Source organism: Sebastes fasciatus, chromosome 5, assembly GCF_043250625.1.
Source record: "Sebastes fasciatus isolate fSebFas1 chromosome 5, fSebFas1.pri, whole genome shotgun sequence".
NCBI classification, from domain to species: domain Eukaryota; kingdom Metazoa; phylum Chordata; class Actinopteri; order Perciformes; family Sebastidae; genus Sebastes; species Sebastes fasciatus.
This window is the reverse complement of record NC_133799.1, coordinates 12,229,116-12,256,676: the sequence shown is the minus strand read 5'-3', so window position 1 is coordinate 12,256,676 and position 27,561 is coordinate 12,229,116. Positions and strand designations below refer to the sequence as shown.

General features: G+C 42.3%; 1 protein-coding gene across 1 annotated transcript; it reads right to left on the bottom strand.

Annotated features, from left to right (window-relative positions):
• Window positions 1-73: 73 nt before the first annotated feature.
• On the bottom strand, window positions 74-27,561 carry aspm (assembly factor for spindle microtubules). Its single transcript, XM_074635097.1, has 26 exons — window positions 27,162-27,561; window positions 25,602-25,745; window positions 23,897-25,430; window positions 23,540-23,635; window positions 23,302-23,403; window positions 23,035-23,181; window positions 22,618-22,857; window positions 22,442-22,509; window positions 22,198-22,339; window positions 21,002-21,132; window positions 19,729-19,904; window positions 18,840-18,985; window positions 17,618-17,703; window positions 17,302-17,514; window positions 16,613-16,826; window positions 15,796-15,944; window positions 15,451-15,579; window positions 14,644-14,838; window positions 8,192-14,116; window positions 7,376-7,525; window positions 6,252-6,443; window positions 5,644-5,836; window positions 4,530-4,684; window positions 808-984; window positions 486-658; window positions 74-381 (listed from the first exon to the last, which is right to left on the bottom strand). Exons 1-26 carry the CDS (start codon window positions 27,435-27,437, stop codon window positions 279-281), a joined length of 11,256 nt encoding a protein of 3,751 aa, XP_074491198.1. The 5' UTR covers window positions 27,438-27,561; the 3' UTR covers window positions 74-278.

Genomic DNA, 27,561 nt, shown 5'->3' with positions numbered 1-27,561 from the left:
TGTTGATAAAAAAGTAATATTATAGTTTGTCAAAAACAAAATCATAGCATATTATGTCGAAAAAAAATGTCGAAAAAAAATATAGTATAGCATGTCAAAAAAAAGTCAGCTTCCCTCTGCCTCTGTAAATCTAGTAATCATAGTGATGATGAAACTGGCCCATGTTTAAGAAACACATTTTTATTATTTTATTATATACATGGAAAACATGGAAATGTAAAATATTTCCTGAAGTAAAAAAAACAAGATGATGAATCAACATTTAAAAGCTTGTCTATTTACAACACAATGGAGAGTGTGTTTGCCACCATCTGAATGGCCCTGAGAGGGTCCACAATATCTTTGAGCTTATCCTTTTTTAGAACCCAATCCGGTGCAAATCTGAAAAACAAAAACAGAATGTCAATTTCCGCTGCAAACGCATACTATCTGTATATCTCAGATAAATACAGCACTGTATATATGCACACATACTGTATACATACTTTGGCACAGGGCGGGATTTACGAGGTGTTGCTTCAAAGAAGAAGGTCCCATTCATTGATGCGTTCATCTTCTGTTTCATAACAGTTCTTTCAGCGTCCATCTTGTGTTTGCGAGCAGTGAGGCGGTAAATACTGTGTATCTTATCCAAGACCTTGGGTTGCTTCATAACCTCCTAAAGAATATAAAAAAAGTTTGCATTACATTTACAAAACTACAATAGCTATATTTCTGGTAAAATAAGAATCTGGCATTTCAATTTTCATAATTCATTGGAATAATATAGAGTATTTCAAAAGTCATGTCGTTGAAGTAGCTACAGACCACAGCACGGTGCTTGTCTTGCAGCAGGAGAGCGAGAAGGAAGCAGGCCTTTGTGAAGATGCTGCCGCCCTTTTCTGCCACTTTATCCCCTGCCTTCTCCCGGTATCTCTGCAGCAGGTCCAGCAGCGTTTCCACAGACGTATCCACCGAATACACCCCATCGATGGTCTTGTGGTACTGAGGGAGGAAACCACGAGTGAGTGAGTGAGTGAGTGAGTGAGTGAGTGCAGGAGAGGGGGAAAAAGAAGAAAAAAGAAAGAAATAACAAACATGGAATTAAACTTAGTTATTACATGGCTGTGTGGAATATTCGGTTCTGATTATTGGTCAATCACGGTGTTCTTCGGTCTGTAATTTCTGTATAACAGACCGTTGCTATGTATAACAGACCGTTGCTATGGTCGCAGTTCAGATGTCGGACTCATGCGGACCGTTTTTGTGTCAAATTATTGATTTCTTAAAGGGACTGTTTGTAACTTCAAGCGTATAAATGTACCGGGTCTGGACACATGCGCGCTCGCGTGTGGCCGGACTCACTGCTCCTCTGCCTGCTTGCCTTCACTAACACACCGCGCGCGTACTCGCTCCACCTCTAGACGTGAACGCGCGCTCACTCCACACTGCAGGAGAGTTAGTAGCTCGGAGAATATCTAGTGAATGTACAGTGGACGTTTGTGCAGAAATAATTGTTGCAGCTCCTCCAGACCAACAGACGTTTCCCGTGTCTTGTGAAGTGACGGAGCTTCGCAGCGAGAAACTTTGTCGTCTCGTTACCGACCGGTTGCCGGTGTCTCCCTGCTCTCTCCGGCTGCAGTCGGGAGGCGATTATGTTACTCGCTGCGGAGCCCCGCTGCCTCAGCCTGCGCTGAGGCAGGAAAAGCCAACACTAGGATCAGCAGTGATTCATGGAGAGACCTTCGCCTCACTGTTTTGAGCGACGCTCGTTCAGGTATATTTAGAGCGAGCAAGCGCGAGCCCGACGCTGACTTTCGTTGACTTAGCGGCCACAGGTGTCGCTGTCAACAAGCATTTCTGAAAGTTACAAATAGTCCCTTTAAGTAAGTAGCCGTGTAATAAGCGGGATAATTTACAGCTAGTGGTTCATTGTTGTGAAAGATTCGTTCACAACAATGACCGGCTCGCTGTACATTACCCCTTACTTAACCACTTGTTCAGAGACAGCAGAGGGAGAAAGATTTGAGATGTCTCAAAAGTATGCAAAGGCGATGGAAAGAGTCTGGTGTGGCAGGAGGTAATAAAGACCTCAAGATTAATTACATATGGTGATCCCTTCACTGTTCATCAAGTGCCATCATCAGGTCAAACTCTTAATTTGTCCAATTCTTTGGTGTATGATCAAATAGCTGCAAAACGAATGGCATTCCCATCAGCCCCAACTGTACTTTGTGTTTAGTGCTAATAAGTAGCACATGTTGGCATGCTAACACACTATTTAGCTCAAAGCACCACTGTTCCTAAGTACAGCCTCACAGATAATTGTTTTGGGATTGCTTGTTAAATCCACAATGGCATCATTCATTGGCCCAACCCTAACTGTAACCTCTTACAAAGATGGAACGCTCCACGCAGGATAATATCACAATGCTTGTGCATTTCTCCTCTAGACATTATTCACTAAAGAATAAATATTCTTTGATTGTTGTTGACCAAGAATGTCTGAAAAGCTGATAAAGCCACATTACCCCCAAACAATTATGGTGCTGCTGCCAAGTCTGCAACATGACGATATTAAATGTTCAAAGTAAATTAAAACAGAGAAAAGAGAATCTAGATATAAAAGGCTGAGGCTACTGTCAACATATTTTTGCCACAGTCCAGCGGATTATTTTGCAGGTCAAGCAATCAAAGTCCACAAAGCAAAGTGAGAAATCAATAAGAGCAAACATTCTGTGACAAAAGGTTGGAAAGCCCAAACTTATGTTAAGGGAATGGGGTATTCCAGCTTTGGAGAAAACAGGAAAACTTTCTTCAATACAGTTGTCATCAGAGAACCAGACTCAGTCTAATCTCATCTTGATTTACAGTCCTCCGGTTTCACATCTTATTGCAGAAACGTAATATCTTTTTTTTTGGAAAACCATCTTTAATGCTTTCATTACGTCATTCCTAAATGACTGAATGACTGTTTAAACCAAGTTTTTTTTTTACTACTCATATTTGATATTATTATTATTAACATGTATTCACATTGCTCAGCTCCACCCAAATCAGCTGAATAAGCTTATTTTGTGTGATAATTTAGAAAATGTTGATATCCAACACTCACATTTTGACACATCATCAATATTTTAAATTCAGCAACATGTCCATGTTTTTTTTTCTGTTTGCATTTCTTTTACATTTTCAATGCGTCAAGCTCACACTGTTTTGTTTTCTTTGACATTAATCTAATGGCAATTTAACAATGTTGTTACTTATTTTCTGTCTGTCCACATATCACTGTATCACATCACTTCCCTTCATAATCTGTAGTTCACATGCATGTATCACATGCATTGAGTCTTTTTAAATGACTGGCACTGCATGGAGTCAACAAGAGAGGTGCATGCTGGAGTGTATCCACTTAGGTTCACTCTTATGGAGTCATTTAAATGTTCATCTGTCAGCCTTGTTCTGAACTTAGATTTCGTGACATTCAAGACAGGCAGCTGGGCCGTATCGTTGGAGTCAACAGACTGGATGGAAAACCATTTGCACCTACCCATGTCCTGTTCTGTTCTAGCTGCTCCACAGCATCCGCAGACACTCTCGTTGCCACAGTTTTAGCACCAAGCAGTACATCGGCGATAGACATAATTTCTGTCTTACTTTTATGGTCGCTCGCAGTAGCTAATGGTCGCTCCACCAGAAGGGGGTTACTTAGGCTCTCTATTGAGTATGTAGTGCATAGTATTTCAACCTGCAAAACATGCTCTCACTGATCAGAGCCTAACATTTTTGTCTCATTATGAATGAAAATGAAAACTTTGCAGAATGTTCCAGCAGTATCCCCAATGATGCACACTAAACTGTGGAAACAGGAACCACTACACTTAAACACGGAGACAAAAAGATGTTGGCCCTCAGTTTGAACTTGGTTTTGCAGAAGAGAAACTGAGCCTGGTATAAAAAAGGAACAGAAAGTCTGTGGGGAAGCGAGAGAGGACATGCTGTGGCCTTCTCCGTCAATCCTCTACTAGTTATTCAGCACAGTGTGCAGTATTAGTACTTTAACATGAACTAATACGAGTAGTAGTCATAAGTTATAAACTAGAAGTTATCAAACTGACACAATAAATATGTAGATAAAAGTATAGTTTGACATTTTGGGAATACAGATACAGACACATAAAATACATCAGTAAATATCCCACTCGTGAATTTTGAAGCTTTTACATGTCTTAAAAAAGGCAGTAGCTAAATGAGACTACTAAACGTCATCACGCCGACTCGTCCGCCTTTACAGCCTCGTTGTGTCTACTCGTTTTCATGCCACCATGGTGTAGTTTGTTTTTATGGCCTAATGTTAGCTTTTTACTTCTGGCGATAGCATTCACACTTCAATAATCATAAAAGTGGTGTTCATTTGTGAAGATTATCTTGTTGAACAACACGTGCAAGTATCATAAACGTGTGTTTGCCACAGAGCGCCCTGAGCACAAGAGCCTGATTACTTCTTATCATGGCAACACTAGATAAACAGAGCAGATCTGGGTTTGTACCTTGGAGAGGTTGAGGAGGATCTGTATGGAGTAGGTGATGACGTCCATGCAGGGGACGCTCCTGTTGCAGCAGCGGATGAGTGTGAAGATGACGTTGGTGGCTCCGCTCTCTACCAGCCGCTCACAGCACTCTGGGGACAGCCTGGTGGCAGTCTCTGTGAAAGCACACACACACGTAACACACACACACACACACACACACACACACACACATACAGACGGTCTTCTGTGAGCATACAGGTCAAACTGCGTGACTGAAAAGACTGACGACAAGGGTACTCACATTTTTTCTATGAGGTGCATAGGCCTTAACTTAATTGGATTTTTAGAGTACACACGTCAGCCACCTTCTTATGTAATGAACTCAGTCTCATCTTGACAACACAAGCACTTTTGCTATTACAACACGCAACCAAAAGACAACAGAAGAGGAACTTTTTCTCCCACAGCAAAGAGTATTGAAGCAAAGAGGTGAAAACTCTGGTGCTTTTTTGACAATGGCTGCTAGATGGTGCAGCGGTAGCGCTGCCGCCAATTTCGACCGAAAACGCCAATGAGTCCATAGCCATGGATGTATAAAGAGACGTCTGTAAATCAGAGGATCATTTCTTTTAGGTAAATCAACTTCCAAGTAGGAACACTTAAATAGCCCTCATTTAAATCATTATGTCCTAAAAGTTGTAAAATTCACAAATAGCCAAATCCAGAGTTATTTTCCTCAGCATAATAAACATGCATCAGACCCACAGCACTGCACCGCCCTGGACGTTCATATGACATATCTGTTTCAGCTAGCTTCTTACTAGCTGTATGTGACTATAATAATAATAATAATAATAATAATAATAATAATGGATGTTAATATTACTGTATCATGAAGAATTGATCACCAACAAGTACAAGCTCAGATGCAGATTCACCATGGCCGTATGGTTAAAATACATCTTAATAATCTCATAACATGATTGCTTTGTAAACTGCAAAAATCTGGGTGTGAGAAGAGAACAAACACTCTGCTGTCCTTCATTAACTCAAGGTTGCTCTTCAACTAAAAAATAATAATAATATGTTTGTAGCATCACATGGGTGAATTAGCAGAAATGGCAAGCCTTACCGAGGTTTCTCAGGGCCTCTAGAATGTAGGAGAAGTGTTTGTATCTGAGGAGGTAGTCCAGGGCAGACGACGTCTTGTTGCACAGTTTGTCCTCCTCTCGGACGCCGGCAGAGACTTTGCGTAAGCGTTGTCTCAACTTAACCACCTTGGCATTGTCATTTAGTCTGCGGGAGCGATGTCCTCTCCACAGAGCCTGGAGGGAGATGGAGAGAAGGAAAAAAAAACAATTAAAACAAAAACTCAAATTAGTTGCTAATCATTTGTGTATCGGATCAGAGGATGTTTACCATTTTATGCCAAAGGGAGGATCCTGCGTGAGGATTAAAATGGTATATATCCACTCAATGAAAAGCAAAAGTCTCAAACTACCATCCATTCAAACTAAAGATTTTGTTAGAGTCTTACTGCCCTCATGTGTTCATATGTCCTAGGAAGAAGGTTGGACAGTTTGACTTTTGGTCAATACACCGTTACAGACACTAACATTTTATTGACTTCTTTGTCCACTAATATCTGTACTTTGGACTATTACTTAGCATCACAACACCTGAGTTCTTTAATAAGAGAACAGAAGTCATTTGTACCAAATTCAACACTGACTGTAGTACCTGAGCTTTGACAATGCCCTGTTGAACCCTCTTCTGGCGCCGGAGAAGGAGGAATTTGCGGACGGCCCGCTGGATGACGGACGCAGCCTTGTGGCGACGAGCTAACCAGCGCTTGACAGCTCTCTGGGCTAAAATCACCTTCCTCCTGTCCTCCAGATACCGTCTCCTCTGCTGCCTTGCTTTCACCCATCGCTAGAGAAAAAACAAGGGAATCATTATAAGAAATGTTCTTCACTGATTCATTAAATTCATCAGAAGTGCTTTTCGGCGTCAGATTTTTGTTTGAAAAAAAAAAGGCATCGTGGGCTCTATGGCCCTGTTCAGACCTGGTATTGACATGCGTCCTCAGTGATTGGATCACAAGTGGATAGCTTTTAGGACGTTTGTTCAGACCTGGTATTAGAATGCGTCTCTACATGCCACTTGTGATCCGATCTCACTTTCCCTCTCTACATGCAAAGAAACACGTAGTAGCAACACGGCTAATAGAGCAGACATTGTGACGTAATATTACATGAATGTCAGTAGTAATATCCATGTATTATTCGGGTACATTTTATGAACATCAATATATAAGGTTATTGTGCCGTCGGGACCTCCATACCGCCAGCACCGTTGCGGGTGGGTATCAGCTCCGTGCAAAGCAGCGGAACAAAAACACAGACACATCTCCGACAGTATGATACAGTAATAATGCACTTTGCGTGCCTAGTCTGATAATCTGTAGATTATGTAGCCTATAGATAAGATATATTTTAAGAAAGTACAGTTGTACCGACAGAATACAGTAGAGCACAGAAGCCATTTCCATGCCGAGAGGCAGACAAGCGCTGCCTGTTTATTCACATGAGGAGCGCAGTGAGACCCTGCTGATCCAAGCGGGACGTCAGTTGAGTAGGCGGTCCTTAATGTGGCCCCAGGACACATTCTCGTACACACTGCTAAAAGAATATGGCCATATGTGGCCCAGACCACCTCTGAATGTGGTCTGAAAGATCAGATCTCAATGCGTCCTGAATGCGTCTTGAGTGCGTTCACACCTGTACTTAAAGCTGTCCACTTGTGATGCGATCACTCAGGAAGCATGTTAATACCAGGTCTTAACAGGGCCTATGTTTCTGTACCTGTACGGTGATGACAGAATGGATTTGTCTTTTGGCCGACTCTAAAGCCCAGTGGGCTCTCAGAGCTCGTTGGATCTTTATGGCACTGAGATGATGGAAGACCGCCGACGTAAAACGCAGCCTCCTCTCTGCCTTGACTCTCTGTAGTACCTGGAACACAATAACATAAAAATAAAGCACTATAATCTAGGGCTGGGCAATATGGCCAAAATCTTCCCTCATGATATAGGTCATTTCATATCTTAATAACGATATACAGTATATCACGATATATCATGTTTTCTAGTAATTCAATAAATAATAGTCTATATGAAATAACCACATGGTAAAGCCTATTTTTGTATAGTCCTGTGTAAATTAAATACTTTCATAAATGAAATGAGTATTTTCTCATTTAAGAACTTAAGTGTAAAATGAATATAAAAGTTTAAAGTAAAATCATCGAGAAAAAATAAACATATATAGACCTAGCTTATATCGCGATAGAACCGATATCGAAAAATATGTACAATATACATTTTTATATCATTTTGATGATTATATCGTCATATTGCCCAGTCCTTCTATTCTATAATCTTTTTTGTTTAGCCTTTTTTAGCCTGTTTACAACAAATCACAAGGTCAGTTAATTTCAGTATATTCATTTCAATTTTGTCTATCCATATCAAATTACCATTTGTTAAAAGACAGTTTGCTGTTACCTGTTGTAAGCTATTTTCAAGACTCTACAAGGTTAGTGATTTAAAACTAAAGGTTGTCTGGAAAGCAGGAAAAAGAAGTTCTAGCAAACAGTAAACTTTAAATAAAGCCCATTACCTGTCGTCTTGCAATCCAGGCTCGGCAGTGTGTCTGAAGCGTGATGGCAGCTCTCCTCATTTGGGTGTAGTTGTTCCTCTCCAACCTGCCGAGCTGCACTGCCCGGACCCTCCGCTGAATTGTCACAGCCGTCTTCCGCTTCCTTTGGAAGATACGCCTCTGCACAGAGCATCTCCACCACGATTGGATCACAATGGCAGCTTGATTTTGTCGGCTTAAGTCCCTCCTGACACACCAGCCTCTGAACGCTGCCTGAAGGGTGGTGGTGGATTGCTTCATTTTCAGGAACGTTTCTCTTTCTTGCCTCTGAAGCATACAGGAGCGATAGTGTCTTTGGATGATAATAGCGGATAGACGCATGGCCTGGAATTTGACTTCCTCTCTGTGCTTTCTGAATGCAGACTGGATCACAGTGGCAGCCTGATGCCGAAGAGCGACCTCCTTTCTGACCTGCTGACCTCTGTATGCTGCCTGAACGATGATGGCTGCACTGCGCATTTCCAAGTATTGTGTTCTTTGTGCTTTAGCTGCAACAGCAGCCCGATATCTTCGCTGAATAGTAAGGACGGAGGATTTTAATTCCAGATACTGCTGGCGTTCGGAGAAGCCTCTGTAAGCTCTCTGCACAACACTGGCGGCCTGGTGCCTTTGTTTGATTATTCTTCTAGATTTCATTCCACGGAAGGCAGCTTGTAGATTAATAACTGCATTTCTGCACTGTTGATAATGTTTCACCTCAAGATTTCTCTGCCTCTGAGCTCTAAACCTCTGCTGTAAGACACAGGCTGCCCAGCGTTGTCTCCTGAAGGCTGACTGCTGTTTATGCATCTTGAAGTTTGCTTGAATGACAGTAGCTGCCCTGTGCATCTTGGCAATGTTGGTTCGCACAAGATGACCTCTGAAAGCTGCCTGAAGAACGATGGCTGAATGTCTCGCTATCAGGTACTTTGCCCTTTCTTGCCTCTGAAGAATACAGGAGCGATAGTATCTCTGGATGATAATGGCGGACAGACGCATGGCCTGGAATTTGACTTCCTCTCTGTGCTTTCTGAATGCAGCCTGGATCACAGTGGCAGCCTGATGCTGACGAGCGACCTCCTTTCTGACCTGCAGACCTCTGTATGCTGCCTGGAGGACAACAGCAGCGCTGCGCATTGTTTGGTATTTTTGCATTTGTTCCTTTGCTGCTACAGTGGCTCGATACCTCCGCTGAATGGTGAGGACGGAGGATTTTAAGTTCAGATATTGCTTTAGTTCACATTGTGCTCTGTAAGCTCTCTGGATAACACTGGCAGCCTGATGCCTTTGTTTGATGATTCGTCTGGATTTCATTCCACGATATGCAGCCTGTAACATGATAGCAGCTTTCCTGACCTGCTGATAATGTTTTACCTCAGTGTTTCTCTGTCTCTGAGCTCTAAACCTCTGCTGTAAGACACAGGCTGCCCAGTCTAGTCTCCTGAAGGCTGACTGCTGTTTATACCTCTTGAAGTTTGCTTGAATGACAGTAGCTGCCCTGTGCATCTTGGCAATGTTGGTTCGCACAAGATGACCTCTGATAGCTGCTTGAAGAACGATGGCTGAATGTCTCGCTTTCAGGTACTTTTCTCTTTCTCGTCTTTGAAGCATCCAGGAGCGATATTGTCTTTGGATAATAATGGCGGACAGACGCATGGCCTGGAATTTGACTTCCTCTCTGTGCTTTCTGAATGCAGACTGGATCACAGTAGCAGCCTGATGCTGACGAGCGACCTCCTTTCTGACCTGTTGACCTCTGTATGCTGCCTGGAGGACAACAGCAGCGCTGCACATTGTTTGGTATTTTTGCATTTGTTCCTTTGCTGCAACAGTGGCCCGATACCTCCGCTGAATGGTGAGGACGGAGGATTTTAAGTTCAGATACTGCTTGTGTTCACAGTGAGTTCTGTAAGCTCTCTGGATAACACTGGCAGCCTGATGCCTTTGTTTGATGATTCGTCTGGATTTCATTCCACGATATGCAGCCTGTAACATGATGACTCCATTTCTGCACTGTTGATAATGTTTCACCTCAAGATTTCTCTGTCTCTGAGCTCTAAACCTTTGCTGTAAGACACAGGCTGCCCAGCGTTGTCTCCTGAAGGCTGACTGCTGTTTATGCCTCTTGAAGTTTGCTTGAATGACAATAGCTGCCCTGTGCATTTTGGCAATGTTGGTTCGCACAAGATGACCTCTGAAAGCTGCCTGAAGAACGATGGCTGAATGTCTCGCTTTCAGGTACTTTTCTCTTTCTTGTCTTTGAAACATCCAGGAGCGATATTGTCTTTGGATAATAATGGCGGACAGACGCATGGCTTGGAATTTGACTTCCTCTCTGTGCTTTCTGAATGCAGACTGGATCACAGTAGCAGCCTGATGCCGACGAGCGACCTCCTTTCTGACCTGCTGACCTCTGTATGCTGCCTGGAGGACAACAGCAGCGCTGCGCATTGTTTGGTATTTTTGCATTTGTTCCTTTGCTGCTACAGTGGCCCGATACCTCCGCTGAATGGTGAGGACGGAGGATTTTAAGTTCAGATATTGCTTGTGTTCACAGTGTGCTCTGTACGCTCTCTGGATAACACTGGCAGCCTGATGCTTTTGTTTGATGTTCTGCCTTAATTTCAATCCACGATATGCAGCCTGTAACATGATAGCAGCTTTCCTGACCTGCTGATAATGTTTTACTTCAGTGTTTCTCTGTCTCTGAGCTCTAAACCTCTGCTGTAAGACACAGGCTGCCCAGCGTTGCCTCCTGAAGGCTGACTGCTGTTTATGCCTCTTGAAGTTTGCTTGAATGACAGTAGCTGCCCTGTGCATCTTGGCAATGTTGGTTCGCACTTGATGACCTCTGAACGCAGCTTGAAGAACGATGGCTGAATGTCTCGCTTTCAGGTACTTTTCTCTTTCTCGTCTTTGAAGAATGCAGGAGCGATAGCATCTCTGGATGATAATGGCGGACAGACGCATGGCCTGGAATTTGACTTCCTCTCTGTGCTTTCTGAATGCAGACTGGATCACAGTGGCAGCCTGATGCTGACGAGCGACCTCCTTTCTGACCTGCTGACCTCTGTATGCTGCCTGGAGGACAACAGCAGCACTGCGCATTGTTTGGTATTTTTGCATTTGTTCCTTTGCTGCAACAGTGGCCCGATACCTCCGCTGAATGGTGAGGACGGAGGATTTTAATTTCAGATACTGCTTGTGTTCAAAGTGTGTTCCGTAAGCTCTCTGGATAACACTGGCAGCCTGATGCCTTTGTTTGATGATTCGTCTGGATTTCATTCCACGATATGCAGCCTGTAACATGATGACTGCATTTCTGCCCTGTTGATAATGTTTCACCTCAAGATTTCTCTGTCTCTGAGCTCTAAACCTTTGCTGTAAGACACAGGCTGCCCAGCGTTGTCTCCTGAAGGCTGACTGCTGTTTATGCCTCCTGAAGTTTGCTTGAATGACAGTAGCTGCCCTGTGCATCTTGGCAATGTTGGTTCGCACAAGATGACCTCTGAAAGCTGCTTGAAGAACGATGGCTGAATGTCTCGCTTTCAGGTACTTTTCTCTTTCTCGTCTTTGAAGCATCCAGGAGCGATATTGTCTTTGGATGATAATGGCGGACAGACGCATGGCCTGGAATTTGACTTCCTCTCTGTGCTTTCTGAATGCAGACTGGATCACAGTAGCAGACTGATGCCAGCGAGCAACCTCCTTTCTGACCTGCTGACCTCTGTATGCTGCCTGGAGGACAACAGCAGCGCTGCGCATTGTTTGGAATTTGTGCATTTGTTCCTTTGCTGCTACAGTGGCCCGATACCTCCGCTGAATGGTGAGGACGGAGGATTTCAAGGTCAGATACTGCTTATGTTCACACTGTGTTCTGTAAGCTCTCTGGATAACACTGGCAGCTTGATGCCTTTGTTTGACGATTCGTCTGGATTTCATTCCCCGGAAGGCAGCTTGTAAGACAACAGCAGCATTTCTCTTGGCACTCAGGGCTTGCATCTCCTCTCTCATTTTCTTGTTGGCTCTGTAACGTGTTTGCAAAACACTGACAGCCCAGCAGAGAGTCTTGTAGAAGGTTCTCTGCTGGTACTTTCGGAAGTGAGACTGAATTGTCACAGCTGCCGCATGCTGGATACGCAACTGCTTTCTGACCTTGCATCCTCTGTAGGCTGCCTGCATACAAATAACTGCCCTGCGCTTTGACAGATAGTCCAAGCGGACTTTTCTTGCCAAAGTCACTGCTCTGTACCTCTGCTGACAAGCCAAAGCTGCGGCCTTAAGAGCTAGGAAGCTATTTCTTTCCCTAATGGTGAGAAACTTTCTCTGAAGGATTGTCGCAGCTCGATACATCTCTACGATCTTCCTCCTGGCTCTGTGGCCACGATATGCTGCCTGGATGATGACCGCTGCGGATTTCATTGTCCTGTACCTCTGCATCTGTTGATTCCTGAGCATTTTGGCCCTGTAGCGGTCCTGAATAATGATGGCAGCGCACTTGGTGGCGAGGTAAGCCATACGCATTCTGTGCATCCTGAACTGAGCTTGGATCGCTCTGGCAGCGTTGTGCTTCTTCTTTAGGTCTTCTCTCGCTCTAAATCCCCGGTAGACGGCTTGCATTCTTATGGTGGCCTGCTTCAGCTCTCTGTATTCTTTTTGCTGTGCCCTGCAGACCAGAAGAGCTCTGTATCGACTTTGGATTATTATTGCTGCACTTTGTAGGAGGAAATATTGTTTCTTACATAAAAACATCCTAACTGAAGACTGAATGACAGTCGCTGCCCAGTGATTTTTCCTCAGCTCTGTCCTAACTCTCATACCTCTGAATCCAGCTTGGAGTGTAACACAGGCTGCTCTCGTGTGCAGGAACGCTTTCCTCATCTCCTTTACAGCCACATAAGCTCTGTAGCGACGCTGTACGACCACAGCACAGGCCTTCTTGGACCTGTACTCTGCTTGTGCTTTGTGCCGACGGTAGTGAGCCTGTATCAGTGTTGCACACTGATGCCGCTTTTCTATCCCCTTCCTGTCAGCCCTGCCTCTCCAGTTAGCTTGTATGACAAGTGCAGCATTCCTAAGAGCATCGTAATCCTTCTTTGTCTCGCGAGCCAAAATTGTGGCTCTGTATTTTCGCTGCATCACAGCTGCAGCTTTTCTCAGGACAAGGTAGCGCCGTTGGGCAGCATACTTCCTGAAAGCTGCCTGGATTACCGTTGCTGCCTTGTGCTGTTCTCTCAGCGACTCCCGAGCCACTTTTCCGCGGTAAGCAGCCTGTATGGTAACGGCAGCACATTTCATCCTCACAAACATTTGCCTTTCCATGGAGGCTCCGAACCAGCGCTGGATTATGACTGCAGCGCATCTCATCTTTGCCACCTGTTTCCTGACAGCATGCCCTCTGAAGGCACTCTGAATGACAATAGCCGAGTGGTGCTGCAGCTTCAACATCTGAAAGCAGCGCCTCTGTGCATGACCTCTGTACTGGGCTTGAATGAGCACAGTGTTTCTCTTGATCTTTCTGTATTGATGGAGACACATCCGCATTCTGTACCAAGACTGAATCTTAACAGCAGCGGCAGTTCTTTTAGCCATTTTTTCCTCATACCATTTCTTAAACACGGCTTGTATCACTTTGGCAGCATGGTTTTCCTTTTCTGTTTCCTTGGTTTTCCATTCTCTGTACCCTCTCTGTATTTTCACCACTGCAGCTCTAAGGGAGAGATAATATTCCCGATCTCTTTTTGACAGAGCCCATGCTCGCGAGTGCTTCTGAATGACAGTTGCCGCCCAGTAGATTCTTCCATAAGCAGAGGCTGCCCTCCTCATTCGCCATTGTGCTTGGACAACAATGGTGTAGTATCTGAGGCGTTGGTAAGCCCTCATGGCTGAGAACATCCTCCATTGAGCCTGCATGGACAAGATAAGAACAATCTATTCAACGGACAATTACAGAAGCAGAAAATCTAATTTTGACTAAACAGCATGTAAGTTCAGGACATCAATGTGTCAAAACCTGTCTGAGGTAAGAAAAACAAAATCAGATCAACAAGTCAAAGTCATCAACACCCAAAAATGCTACAAAATATACTCTTATTTCTACTGTAACATCTGTTATTTTTCATTTTGAATCAATTCTAGATATTAAAAGGTGCAGTGTGTAGGATTTAGGCAGCATCTAGTGGAGTGGTTTCAGATTGCAACCAACTGAATACCCCTCCGCTCACTCCTCCCTTTCCAAGGCTGCGGTAACGTGGGCCGCAGAGTGTAAAACCGTGGTAATGGCGTTTGCCTCGCTCAGAAGCCATTCTTACCATAATAGCACTACTTTAGTAGTGCCGGAAGTCAGACAGCGGCGGGCGGTACCACAGTTTATCATGTACAACTTGGTCATCTGTATTTAATTTTTCATCTTCACTTATGAAATAAACACCTACCTGGATGACAGTTGCTGCTTCATGCTGCAGAGCCCGAAGTTGAGCCCGTTTTTTTAGCCTCAGCCTGTTGCGGGCTGCAAAACCCCTCCAGACTGATTGGATGATACTGGCGGCTTGATTCTGCCTCTTAGCTCTGCGCTTCTGGAGAAAACTCCTCACAACTAACTGGATTTTCGAAGCAGCCATGTTTCTTTCCTGTGTCCAAACAAAAATCAATAAACTTATTATTGTTCATCAATTTTAGTTTATAAATTTCTGCAGATTCAGGTGATAATGCTCCGTCCATCAGTACGAGCGACCCCTTTCTGTCTCCTTCCTGCTTACTGTGGCTATAATAAATATTTTTATAATAATGTATCAAATGACCTTTTTAATAATTCAAATATAGCACAGTGCTCCAACGACTATTTCACACAAGTAAAATAACAAACTTATTTTCAATGTAATCATTGTACAAAGGAAATTATAAATAAAATATTGCACAGCATTGGTGTAATTTATCTACACTTTTTTTTTTTACAAATATTGTATGTACGTAGCTATTATCACAAAAAGCAGCGACAGTACTTGAGATGTCCACATGGAAACAACAATAGCGCAACCATGACTTAAGTAATATCTGGCACTATTTCGTTTTCACTTTGACCAATAAAAAAGTCTAACAAGAAAATCAAATAAAACAGAAAACAAAGCAGGGTTAGAACAAAGAGCACAAAACATCAACACACAAAACAGCAAAAAATAAATAGAATAGATCAGATAAATAAAATTCCATCACTGTGCAGCTGTACCAAACATTGAACCAACCTTGTAGAGCTGCAGGTCTTTCTTTAATCTGTATTTCCTCCAGGCGCCCTGTATGACCCGAGCTGCTCTGGTTTCGTTGCGCAGGTCCAGAAGACGAGCGCACAGGAAGGACAGGTAAGACATCACCACCTGGAAATAAACAGTTGTGGATGAAAGTGAAGTATGTTTGTGAAGGTTCTCAGTCATCCAGGTCATGTAATCCGAGTAAGGGATAAGTAGAGTTTACAAGTAGGGTTTCCATGCCTAAGTCTGCTCCACTGACACAGTTATTATACATTGGTAATGTATCCTACAGATATGATTCCGATAAAAACAATGATCTGTGTTCCTCCTGTCTGGTCTCACCTTCTCATTGGGGATGGTGTTGGACATGTCGGCTGGGTTGATCATGCCCGGAACTCCGCCCAGGAAAGACACAGCAGTGTTGACCTGTCCGAAGTTGTTTTTCTCATTCTCAAGGAGCTCTTTAAATTTCACTGATGGAGAATCTGGGTCTGTTCACAAAAATAACAGATACGGTCATCACAAGTCTGTTACTGTCTCTCCAATTTCTTCATAATCCCCTTTAAAAGTACTACATACAGGTTTAAAAACATGCATTTGATGTTTGAGCCGTGGGTTGTCGCCATTCACTTTTTCTAAATTTATTTAAAATTAAAAACAATAATGGTCTTTCTATCCTTGCAAACAAGCAGAAATCAAGTTCAGAATGAAAACATTGAGAATTTGAGTTAAAATTGGCCACGATTTATTTTTTTATTTTTTTACTTTTCAATGAATTTCAAAAGCTGCGCCAGTGTACTTTAATAACTTGGAAAATTCTCCTCCTCATTAATGTTTGTTACAAATACTTATAAACTTATAATACTACAAATACTTATTAATGAAATACTGGTATCAGATTGGTACTCGTTACTGGCCAATACCCAAAGTCCAGTTATCGCTATGGGGACTGAAAAGTCGGATTGGTACCTTAGTTTATTCCTTGGTCAACATTCAAAGATTTCCCTAAATCTCTTATTTTGCCGCAGATGTCTTTTATTCCCTGTTTTCAACACTCTAATGCACCACAAATGTTCATGTGATGTATAAACATCCACTTTTTAAAAGTGCATCTAAGCAGACAATTGCACAGAAGACACAGCACGCAGCTGACGAGTACCGTTCAAGCCTGTCGGCAAGGAGTCAAAGGAGTTGTCGGAGTTGTCGGAGTCGCTGGCTGAGCAGTTGAGCTCCAGGCGACCCCTCGGTGAGCACTCGACAGTCTGGGTGGTGCTGTGACTGACAACCCTCTCTGGCAGGAGACTGGGGTGGTAGTGGTGGATAAGGTAGCAGAGGACACGGCCATCCGAGAACGCCACAGTGAAGTTCTCCACCTGCACAGACAGACAATACACTTGATTTACAATTTTCTTTCAGTAGGACTTGTGAGACTGTGACAGTAATTTAGGGCTAGAAAAATAAGCTAGAAAAGTTGGAAATGTAACCATCTCTAAGCATTTGACATTTCGTCTGATAACTATCACGTTACGACATTTTGACCACAGTGAGTGTGCATACAGCAGGTCAATGTAAACACAACAGTTTAGCAACCCAAGCAAACACCAGCCTGTTTAAACACTGTTTAAGTTTTAAACTTGAAAAGTATTTTTAGGTGAGACCACCGCCAGAGACACAGCACCAAAGGCTATAACAGAATAACAGCTCAATAATATATCAAATGACAAAAGTAGGTGAACAAAGTAACACATCATCCTGCCCAACCGGACGAAATTAAATCATAACCAATATAACCAAACACAGAGGGATTTTCTTTAGCCTCTGAGCTGAAAATAAAAATGTCAAACTCGCCTTGAGATTGTAGAAGTCGCACACAGCTCGGACCCAGTCCATCAGCAGGATGATCTTAGTGCTGCTGTGTTCATACGGCGCCTTGGTCTTGGCAGGACTCATCTGAAGGCCCCGATCGGCCCTTAGAGACGCCAGCCTCCGTTTGGTCCTCAAAGTTCTCTTCAGGAAGCCAATTTCCTCCCTCAGCTGATCCTCGTCTAAAACCACCTCCACCTGAACAGATCATTTGACAACAGCATATCAATCAACTCTTTCCACGGGTTAAGAAATTAATTACAATTTTTGTGACTGACTGGAAACAAAGTCGAATACATACATGAAACGCGAAGATGATTTTCCACAAGAGGCTCAGTGTCTTCTCTCTGTGTCCATCCACAATGTCTCTGGAATCAATGTTGGAGCCTGAAAATAAAAACACGGTGCTTAAATACCTTTGGACCACATCAGTTAATTGCATTAAAAGTCATTTAATAAGCAAAAATGGCAAAGAATCTCTGGTTCGTCCTTCTCAAAAGTGAGGATTTTCTGCTTTTTATGTTTCATATATTTGGATTTGATCCCATGATCGGGGAAAAATAACATTCATTTGAAGACATCACCTTGAGCTTTGGGAATTAGTGATGGGGCCTTTTCACCATTTCATCACCAAAAACAATATGGCGATGGCGAGCCAGGTGGCCGCTAACAGTGCCAACAACGGCGAAAGTGCTGACACAGCCAAAGCTGAGGGGGAACCGGAGAGTGGGTGTTACGCTTTTGTGACGACGATGTCAGTCGGGACAAAATTATCAGCTGTAACCGCCGTATGAGAGCAGTGCAAAGCGGCGGCCGTGAGCAGGCAAGTCGGGCACGCTCACATGCACGAACAGCACCGGCTATGTCAACAAAGCGAGTAGAAGCTGGCATTACAACCCACACAGAGGGAGAGCGACTTCATTCTCTGCTTAGGTAGACACTACTCCTTAATATCTTTACATAGCAAATAGTTGTTTGCAACTATATTAGTGCTCTGGATATCAAATTTAGCACCTTTAATAATTGTATTACTTGTTTAGGGATTAAACGCCGCTGTTGCTGAAGCCATTTCATGATTTAAAAATTCAAAAGCATCAGGTCTGGTTGTGTAAGCAGGCAAAGTTTAGTGTGTTTAATTTTCATCCTGGACCGCTTAGTCACTCTGACACATGTTCACTTATGCTGAGGTGCACGAACACAAACAATCATATTGTCACATGAAGGGCGAAGCGATCCAGTTATGTCACTGTGCAGCTGTATAACAGCTGTTTGTGATCAAACACAAAAGGTGTGCAGTGAAATGGCTGGTGTTCACGCTCAAGTGAAAGCTAATTGAACTGTTTCACAATGGTGAAAAATACATCCCAGTATGAAAACACAATGAATATGGAACACTTCTGTGAAAGAACACAGGAACTTAAAAAACACTGAATCTCATTTTGTGGAGGACAAACGTTTTTTTTTTTTTACAGGTTGAGCGTCTCCCCGTTGTGCTGTTTGCTCAGGAGAAAAATCTGAATTACCGAGTTCAGTCTTGAGGTCCACCCCTTTGCTTTTGAGCACTTGCAAAGCCATGTCGACGTTGTGGACCTTCTGCAGGCGGCTGATGGCTGGCAGACGGAGCTTGGCCGACAAACTCCAGTCCTGGATGAGAAGCTCCATCACACGCCTGAAAGCAAAACCCCACATGGAAGACACTTTATAATGGTGCTGCATAAGAATCTTTGTTTGCCTCTATTTTTTGACATCTTTGGTGTTACATGCTTGTTGCTGTGGCACGTTATCACTCCACCAATAACCTGGCATCTTCCTTGTACTGTAGAATCAATGAATGCTGGTAGTTTGATTGGTAAAGACTTAAATCACAAAAGACCAAAATCGACATCATTATAGACTATAGCTACACTGGTTACTCTTGATCAGCTGTTTTCAATTTGTAATCCTATGAAGCATTTTTGTTTTAACATTTGGGGGGGGGGGAAAGCAGACCCTCTCACACTTTATCCTCCAAAAGCCAGGGAAAGACCCATGAAGAAGAAGTCTAGTCTAAAATAAGTCAAAGAATACTAGTCTAATTACTGGAGAAGAGATTTACTAGTATCTGCTTTCAACCCGTATTTCGGTGCATTAAAGGAGGGAAATATGTTAAAAAAATTATCTTCAAGAGACACACAGTCACGAGATTGAACTATGATCAGAGAGCAATGCAGTTCTATCGGTAGGGCAGTTGGAGAGAGCATCCTTCAGTGAGATTCCAAGGGAGGAAATCCCCAGGCTGAAACAGCTCTGCTGAACACTGAATCCCTCCCAGCTGCAGGGATACTGCCGTGGAGCTGAACCTGACCTCTGAGAAAAGCGAACATCCCAACGGGGATCAGAGCATCACATTAAAATTCATGCCGTCTCACTCACACTAGACGAATGCCGCATTTCAAGTCAACTGCCAAATTCTTCACGGCGAAGTTGAACTCGTCCAGGGGCGTCTGAACGTGGGTGACGGGTAACCCCAGGTAGCCGAGATGCCGGGGCAGGATCCCCTCTCCGCTCAGGAAGTCCCTGGAGAAGGCCAGGAGCAGGTCTTTACTCGTCTGTAAAGAAAAAAAAAAAAAAAAGCACGTCAGAGTTTAATACAACACAAAAAGATCTAATGAGAGGAAACAAAATAAACAATGTGAAAAAGGTTTGATCATTATGTTGAATGATGGATTAAAATTCTGAAAACATAATAGTGGGGAATGTGAGGTTCACGTCTGTGAAATACATCACTTTCTCCCTCTCAGATACAAAAGGTAGATTAGACCCTATGTATGTTTATTATGTTTACTCATTTGAAACCTACAGCCCTGAAGGAATTCATAAATAACTCCACTATGGTCATGGCTTATAAATCTGAGCTGATACTGTATCTATAAATCCGCTCAAAGTAAGATTTGGTATATAAATATTCTAAGAATGAGGTAATTTTTCTTCTTTCAAATATTATATCCACCTGCTGATCATGAACTCTTCAGGAATTGATCTTATAATCGATCTGTATGTATATATTTATGTAAAGCGTAAGTGTTGGTCTCAGCTCCCACATTAACTAAGAGGTAGGTCAATATAGTCATTTACACAGTAGGACACACTTTACACACTGCCAGACTCAATAATCAGACTAACTGTCTGTTCTGCGGACAACTGAAGATGACAGCACGGAACAGAAACAGACATTTGTCACACACAGTTAAGCCCTGATGGAACAAGGGAAGGGTGTAATTAATGTTTCGTATTTCTCCATTATCTGAATTTTATAGCTTTTATATCTTAATTATTATGTACCTTTACTTTTACTATTATTTTATTTTATATTGTATTATCTTTTATATATATTTTTTTTATATATTGCATCTCTTTTTTTTTTTTCTTGTATTATCTTTTCATTAGCACCTATGGGATTGTCACAGTCTAATTTCGTTGTACTACACAATGACAATAAAGGGCTTGAATCTTGAATCTATGTACTAAAAATAAAACAAATTTTCCTCCTAATTTTGGTATAAACAGCATCCGGTATCAGACAGTACCAAAAACCAAAAATAATGCCCTCCTGATAGATCTGAGACAAGATACAAATACTAAAATTATGATTTCAGATATTTTTTTTAATGTATTTAATGTTTGTTGTTGACATGGGAGGTCCTACCTTGAACTCTGCATCCAAGCAGAACAGACAGGGGTTGTGCTCAATCAGCCGGGACTCTTTGGCTTTGTCCAGGAAACACACCAGCAGGAGCAGCTTCTTCAGAGTAAAGCGAGACAGCACATCCTCGTGGCCTTTCAGAGGAAAGGTAAAGAGATGTTAACACCAGTCCAAAGTAACACAAGTCTGAAAATGTAGACAACTTTCACAACAACTACATGAAACACATTTGTTTTGTTATACTGCAGAGGACATTTTAATAATTTTTTTTAGCAATTCCCCTATTTACATCATAAATTAAATGAAAGAGTGCTATAACTGATTAAATTCACATTTTCATGAACTATCTTTTTAAAGTAGAGCGTGCTTTTAAGTTGCAAGCATTATTCCTAGATTAACACACATTAGTATGTAATTCATAAACTGTTTTATTCTTGATTAATAAGCTCATCTATAATGTGTTTAATGTATTTTCATACTTTATAAATGAAGGATTAACCATTTATAATTAAGTATTATATCAATTACAAACCAGTTATTTAGGAGTTGTCAATGGTTCCTAAGATCATTTAGAAAGTAAGTGATTAACAAACTATTTAGATATACATGTATGCCTGCATTTATACATATAATGATTTAGACATGCATTAATGGCAGTGTGTGTTAATAGATGTTTTATAAACACTTAATACTGCAATTCATGATTAATTCAGGTAGTTAATAGTCGTTAGTTGAGTATTTTGTGTGACTTCATCTAAAGTGAAGACAGTATGATGCTATGACATACTATTCATTTTATATTTATATATATATATAAATATATATATACAGTTAGACTGCGCATGTTTCATATCCCATAGCTCAAGACCCGTGTCCCAGCTTGGATGTCGGCAGGAAATTAAAAGGTTTTGTTTATGTCAGTGAAAGAATGCCAAGAAGTCAAGTTGTTTAAAGTTCAACTTCTACCCAAGTTGTTAATTTTCAATTTGCATCACAAGGCTTTGTAGTTCTGTTTATGATATGACAAAATAGGTTTATATTTTGGTTTGTTTGGGAAAGGGAAAACACCAGATAACCCACTCAATATCCCTTTTTGTACTTTAAATTAAAATATAATCCTCTGCAGCTCTGACAGTAACGCGCCACAGTCTCAGTCAGTTCAGACAACACAATAATAATAACCAATGCTCTTAAATTACCGTCTTTGTAAAGGTTAGGCACTTTGGCGTGTCTGAACTGAGCAGCGATGTCTGGGTTCCAGAGCAGCCGCTGGAGGATGAACATAGCCAGACCCAAAGCATCACTGTTGCTCTCCAGTGACAGCAACTCCCCGAAGATCGTCTGATAATGAGCGACATTGTGATTAGCAAGCGTAGCATGGATAGAAAAGAAACTAACAAACACAAATAAAACACAGAAGTAAACACTGTTGTATAAGAATACCTCGAGCCCAATCCGTAACCACAGCGGATTGTAGGAAAGAAGCCAGTTGAGGACTTTTCGGCGTTCACCTAAAAGATGACAAAATAATGTTACTTTCAGGCTTATCGAGGGTTCGATGAGAGCATTTCAAAACCCCTGCATCTGCAGGTTTCATTCATGATGTAATGCTCATTTACCTATGTCCTTCCAAAGGTGGCGGTCTTTTCGGATGAGCAGCCTCTTGGCCTCCACCTCCAGTTCGAGCTTCTGAATAGCCTTGACCATGGCCTCAGAGGTGAACAGCTGGCAGGCAGAACGACGGAGCCGGTTCAACTTCCGTCGGGCCGTATAGGTGCTGAAAGACATCTCCTCTTTGGTGGGAGCTTTAGGCCCACCGTACTTGTCATCGCTGCCCATGGCAAGGGACACAGCATTCACTACACAAGAAACAAATGAAAAACGTACATTCAAATAAAGATTACACTTCAGCAATTACTGCGTAAAGTGTTCCGACTGTAAGGAGTGAGTCAACAAATGATCTGGAAGCTACCCAAAGAGCGTGATTATTTATATATTCCTTGAAACCAAACAATACACAATAAAGATCTGCTGACCTTTAGCGACTTCAGTGTTGACTTTAAAGTCATCTGGGGTGAGGACGTAGTTGATCCACCATGTGAATCCCCTCTCCTGCTTCTCAATCCACCTCTCATCATAGAACATGTTCTTGGCAGCGAACGGCATCGGGTGTCTCGGTATGGCTGGAAGAAAAGAGGCAGAATAATACTAAATAAAAATGTTTAAGATGAACAAAAGCTAAATACCTTTTCACATACACTCTAACGAAACACTCATTTTACAATGTTCCTGCCATCATATACCTGTTTGTGCCGGCTTGATAAAGGTCAGCTTGGACTGTGCTACAGCAACAATGTTTGCCGTCTTTGTTGATGAAACCCCAGATGACTTCAGAGACCGGGCACCTGCGTGAATAACCGAGAAAAAATCATTTTGAATTTCATCACTTATTTATGTTGGAAAATCTCCAAGTAAGACTTACAATACAAGAACAGCAATTAAGTATTCCCCTTCTTAAGGCAATTATACATCATTTCATACCTCGTGAGGTGAGTTTGGAGCTCGATTGCTTTGCCTGGGCAGGAACCACAGACCTCACAGTCTTTAGAGATGATGTAGTCATTGATCGCACCGAGCCTGGAAATAAAAAAGCATCATAGTAAACACAGAGAATCACAAGCACCACAAACTCCAAAAATGACCATAGAGTCTGAGTATGTCTTGAATATTTGATGCACCTCAGAGTGCAGATTTAATGATCATTGTTAAAACACTGAATTTAATATGCAGGTCTGAAACAGAAGAAACAACATCTAAAGTATTCTTGAAGCTCTAATATAAAAAACAACATAATGTATTATCACACATCCAACATCAATATACTTCACATCTGCTCACCCGCTGTTCTCAGCGGTTGCCTCTGTGATGCGTTTCTCTTTTCCTGGATTGATCTTGGGGGCTCAGTTTTTCCAGCCACCACCCTGCTCCTTTTGACAAGCTCAGCTTTCCCAGCATCCTCGATCGTCGCGTTACTTTTCAAGAACTCCTCGCTCTTCCTCTTCTTGCTCTTCGCTGCCATGTGAATGGGAAATGAGTCTTCCTGCACGGACGGAGGTACCGAAACAGTCGGAGACATGAGGTTGTGGTGAAGAGGAGAAGATGAGCCCAGGGGCGACGGAGAGGAGACAGTAAAATCGATAGAAGCAGGAGGTTTGGAAGTGGCAGAGAAAGAGAAGCGAGCGGCGGCCACAGATGGAGGGGAGGTGACGGGGAAGGTGATGGGTATAGGCGAGCCGTCGGGCCGTGGAGTCAGGCCGGAGAAGGTAAACTCCTGGGCTTGATCTCCGTCACCACACAGGGAGAAGGTAGCCTCAGAGCTTTGGCATCCTTTAGTTTCTGTGTCTGGGTCTATAACAGGCAGGCCTGGAGTGTCTGGTCCAGACTCACACTGCCTGCTGCCGTCAGACAGCTCCAGTGTTTTCTCCAAGAGCCTTCGCCTTGACTTCTTTATTTTCCTTCCACTTGAATTGTTTGCCTCCACCGGTGCTTTGCTCTTGATCACTGTGGCGGAGGTAAAAGGGGCCTTTTTGACCCTTCCCGTGGCATTATCAGCCTCTGCAACGACCTCAGTCACATCAACCTTTTTGCTCACAAAGAAAGTAAGTCTTGGCTCGCTGGACTCGGACCCCTGTGGGCTGTCGGGTAATGCTTTGAGGACATTTCCGTCAGGTCCGCAGCCATGATTTCCACTCTTGGATTCCAGGGAACCTGAAAAGCCACAGCTCGAACTAGTGTCTCGAGGACTGGTGTGAATGTGGCTCAGATCAGAGTCAATAAGGGCCAGTGCATCTTTCAAAGACAGAACAGGGGTTCCAGTTATCACACTGTCTGAATCAGAATTGACAGGAGCAGAAAGTGGGCTGTCTGACAGAATATGTGGCATGAGCTTCTTAAACATCTCTGGTGTCCCGATAGGTGACAGCGTCCTGTTGAGAATTTTGGTGAGATCTTTGCTTTCAGGTCTGCCCACCGAAGCATCTGAGCAAGCAGACATGATGCCAGAGTTCATCAGCTTTCCAGCTGGGACGAGTAGAACAAGAGGAGAGTTCCTCTGAACATGACGGATATTCTCCAAGTCTGACAAGCCCAGAGATCGTTGCCTCTGGGTGGAATTCAAGGCCTCCTTCTCTCGTGAATTCTGAGAGTAATTGTCGACGGGGCTGAGCTTGGAGAGGGACCTCTCTCTGACAGCTTTTCCCTCGTTGAGAGAAGCAAGTGGGCTGCGTGGCTTGTCCCGTTTGTACTGTGGCTTTCGGGACACTTGGAAGGTTTTATTGGCTGCCATCTTCAATGGTTGTTCGGTTTTCTTTCTCCTGGGTACAGCTACGTTTTCACCCTCCCTTTTGTTTTTGATTGTGTCCCATAAGCTTTTCTGAAACACAAAAGAAAAACATAATAAAAAAAGGTATATGTCATTAGGCTATCCTGAATACCATTTTTTGGGGCTTCGAAGCTTTGTTAAGAAATATTCAAAGCTTTGGGACAGTGTCGCTGCCGCACTACTGTACACACACGCGCAACTCTACACATAGCAACATTTTACCTTTTTCTTTTTTGGTGCTTCTGCTCTCCCCAGCAGTACAGCCTGTTGTTTGAGGACCCCATTGGCATTAAAGAGGATGAGCTCTCTGATTCCACCTTCTTCTGTTGGAGTCCAGGTTACTGTCAAACTGAATGAGCCCTCAGGCTGCAAACACAAAAAACACACAAGGCAAGATGAGGAACAACTGCAATTATCTGACATTGATCAATATGTTTATCTAACATGTGAAATTAGGACAACGTAGATATAATAATAATAAGGATTGTTTTTTTGCAAAAAGCTGAGAATGACAGCAGCTTTGTTTAACGTACAGGCTGTACAACATGTGTTGTATCCAGGGTCTGAAATTAACCTTTTTCCTCACCTGCCACTGAGGAGGTCACTGAACATTTCTACAAGCCACTCATTTTTTTTGTCTGCCACTTCTGAAATCTAAGTAGAACGCTTTAAAATTGTAAACGCTGAGTCAGTGGTACCAGACTGTAGAATTATGGAATATATCATGTAACCTTAATGCATGAACATATTTGGTAACACTTCATTTTACAGGTCCACAAATGTCATGGTAATTAGGTGATAATTAGCAAGTAACCTTTTTGAAATTACTTTGGAATTACTGCCAAATTACCCCAATTTAATAATTATATGCTAAAATAGTATATAATCGTTAAAATAGGGCCCTTAGACACTTCTGATCACAATTGTGACTTGTTGTCTACACAAATGTAACCTGGTAGCTGATGTCATGATTCAGGGAGTTATTTCAGAAATTTCAAAGAAGTTATTTGCTAATTATCATCTATTTACCAGCAGACATGGAAATAAAGCATATCAATTAATTTTGCATTCTTTTCCTGTAAAATGTATTAAATAAATTACCAGCTATTGAGAAGTAGCAGAATATAATTTTTAAATAAGATAAGATATTCCTTTAGTAGTCCTGCAGTGGGGAAATTTGCAGTGTACAGCAGCAAAGGGGATAGTGCAAAAAAACAAGATGCATCAGCTAACACAGTAAAAAAGAGCTACACAAAGTGTAACAAAATATGAACCATTTAAATAGAAGGAAGTGTAAAAATAGGAGCAGTATATACAGTATTGACAATAAACAGACTATTAACAAAAGTGCACAAGTGGAAAATGATATTGCACAGTGAGAATGAATGAATGAATGAATGAATGAAATTCCACCTGAAAATATCAGGTTATTGTCATTAATGTTTATAATAAAGTAATTTTCAATACATTTATAGGTAAATATTGGGGTAATTTGGCAGTAATTCCAAAGAAATTTCAAATAGGTTACTTGCTAATTATCACCTAATTACCATGAAATGTGTGGACCTGTAAAATGAAGTGTTACCATATATATTTAATTTAAGCTTTAGAATTGCTTTTTAAAAAAAATTATATTTCTTAATATAAGGAAAACCTGTCTGCAATGGTGGCAGGTGACCCAAAATGTTTCACCTGCAACAGCCAACATTTAGCCTGTTATTTGGCAGGTGGTCCAGGTGCTAATTTCATTCCCTGGTTAAGAACATATAAAGCCAGCATTACCTGAATGGTGAAGGTGTTGTGGTCCACAGAAAAGCCTCTACTTGAGGGGATCTTCTCAACAGTAACCTCAGCTTCTGAATCCTCAGTCGGGTTGACGACACGCAGAATAACAGACCTGGAGGTGCCCAACTTTACTGATCCAAATGTCACAAAAGGAGCCTTTGAGAACAGAGTCAACATCAATACTGGAGCATCGTTCTCCTTGTTAGCGTTGTCTCTCTTTACTGGACTGAAGTCCATCACTCCTCTCCGCGTTGAAGTGTCCGTTTCAGCCATTTCAAACGAAAGAAAGTAGCAGCTAGCTACATGTTACGCAGTTAGTTTCAGTACTACCTTGTTCTGCTTCAATACTAACCAGCTAACAAACGTTAAAACCACGCTTCCTTCAACACAAGTTTGA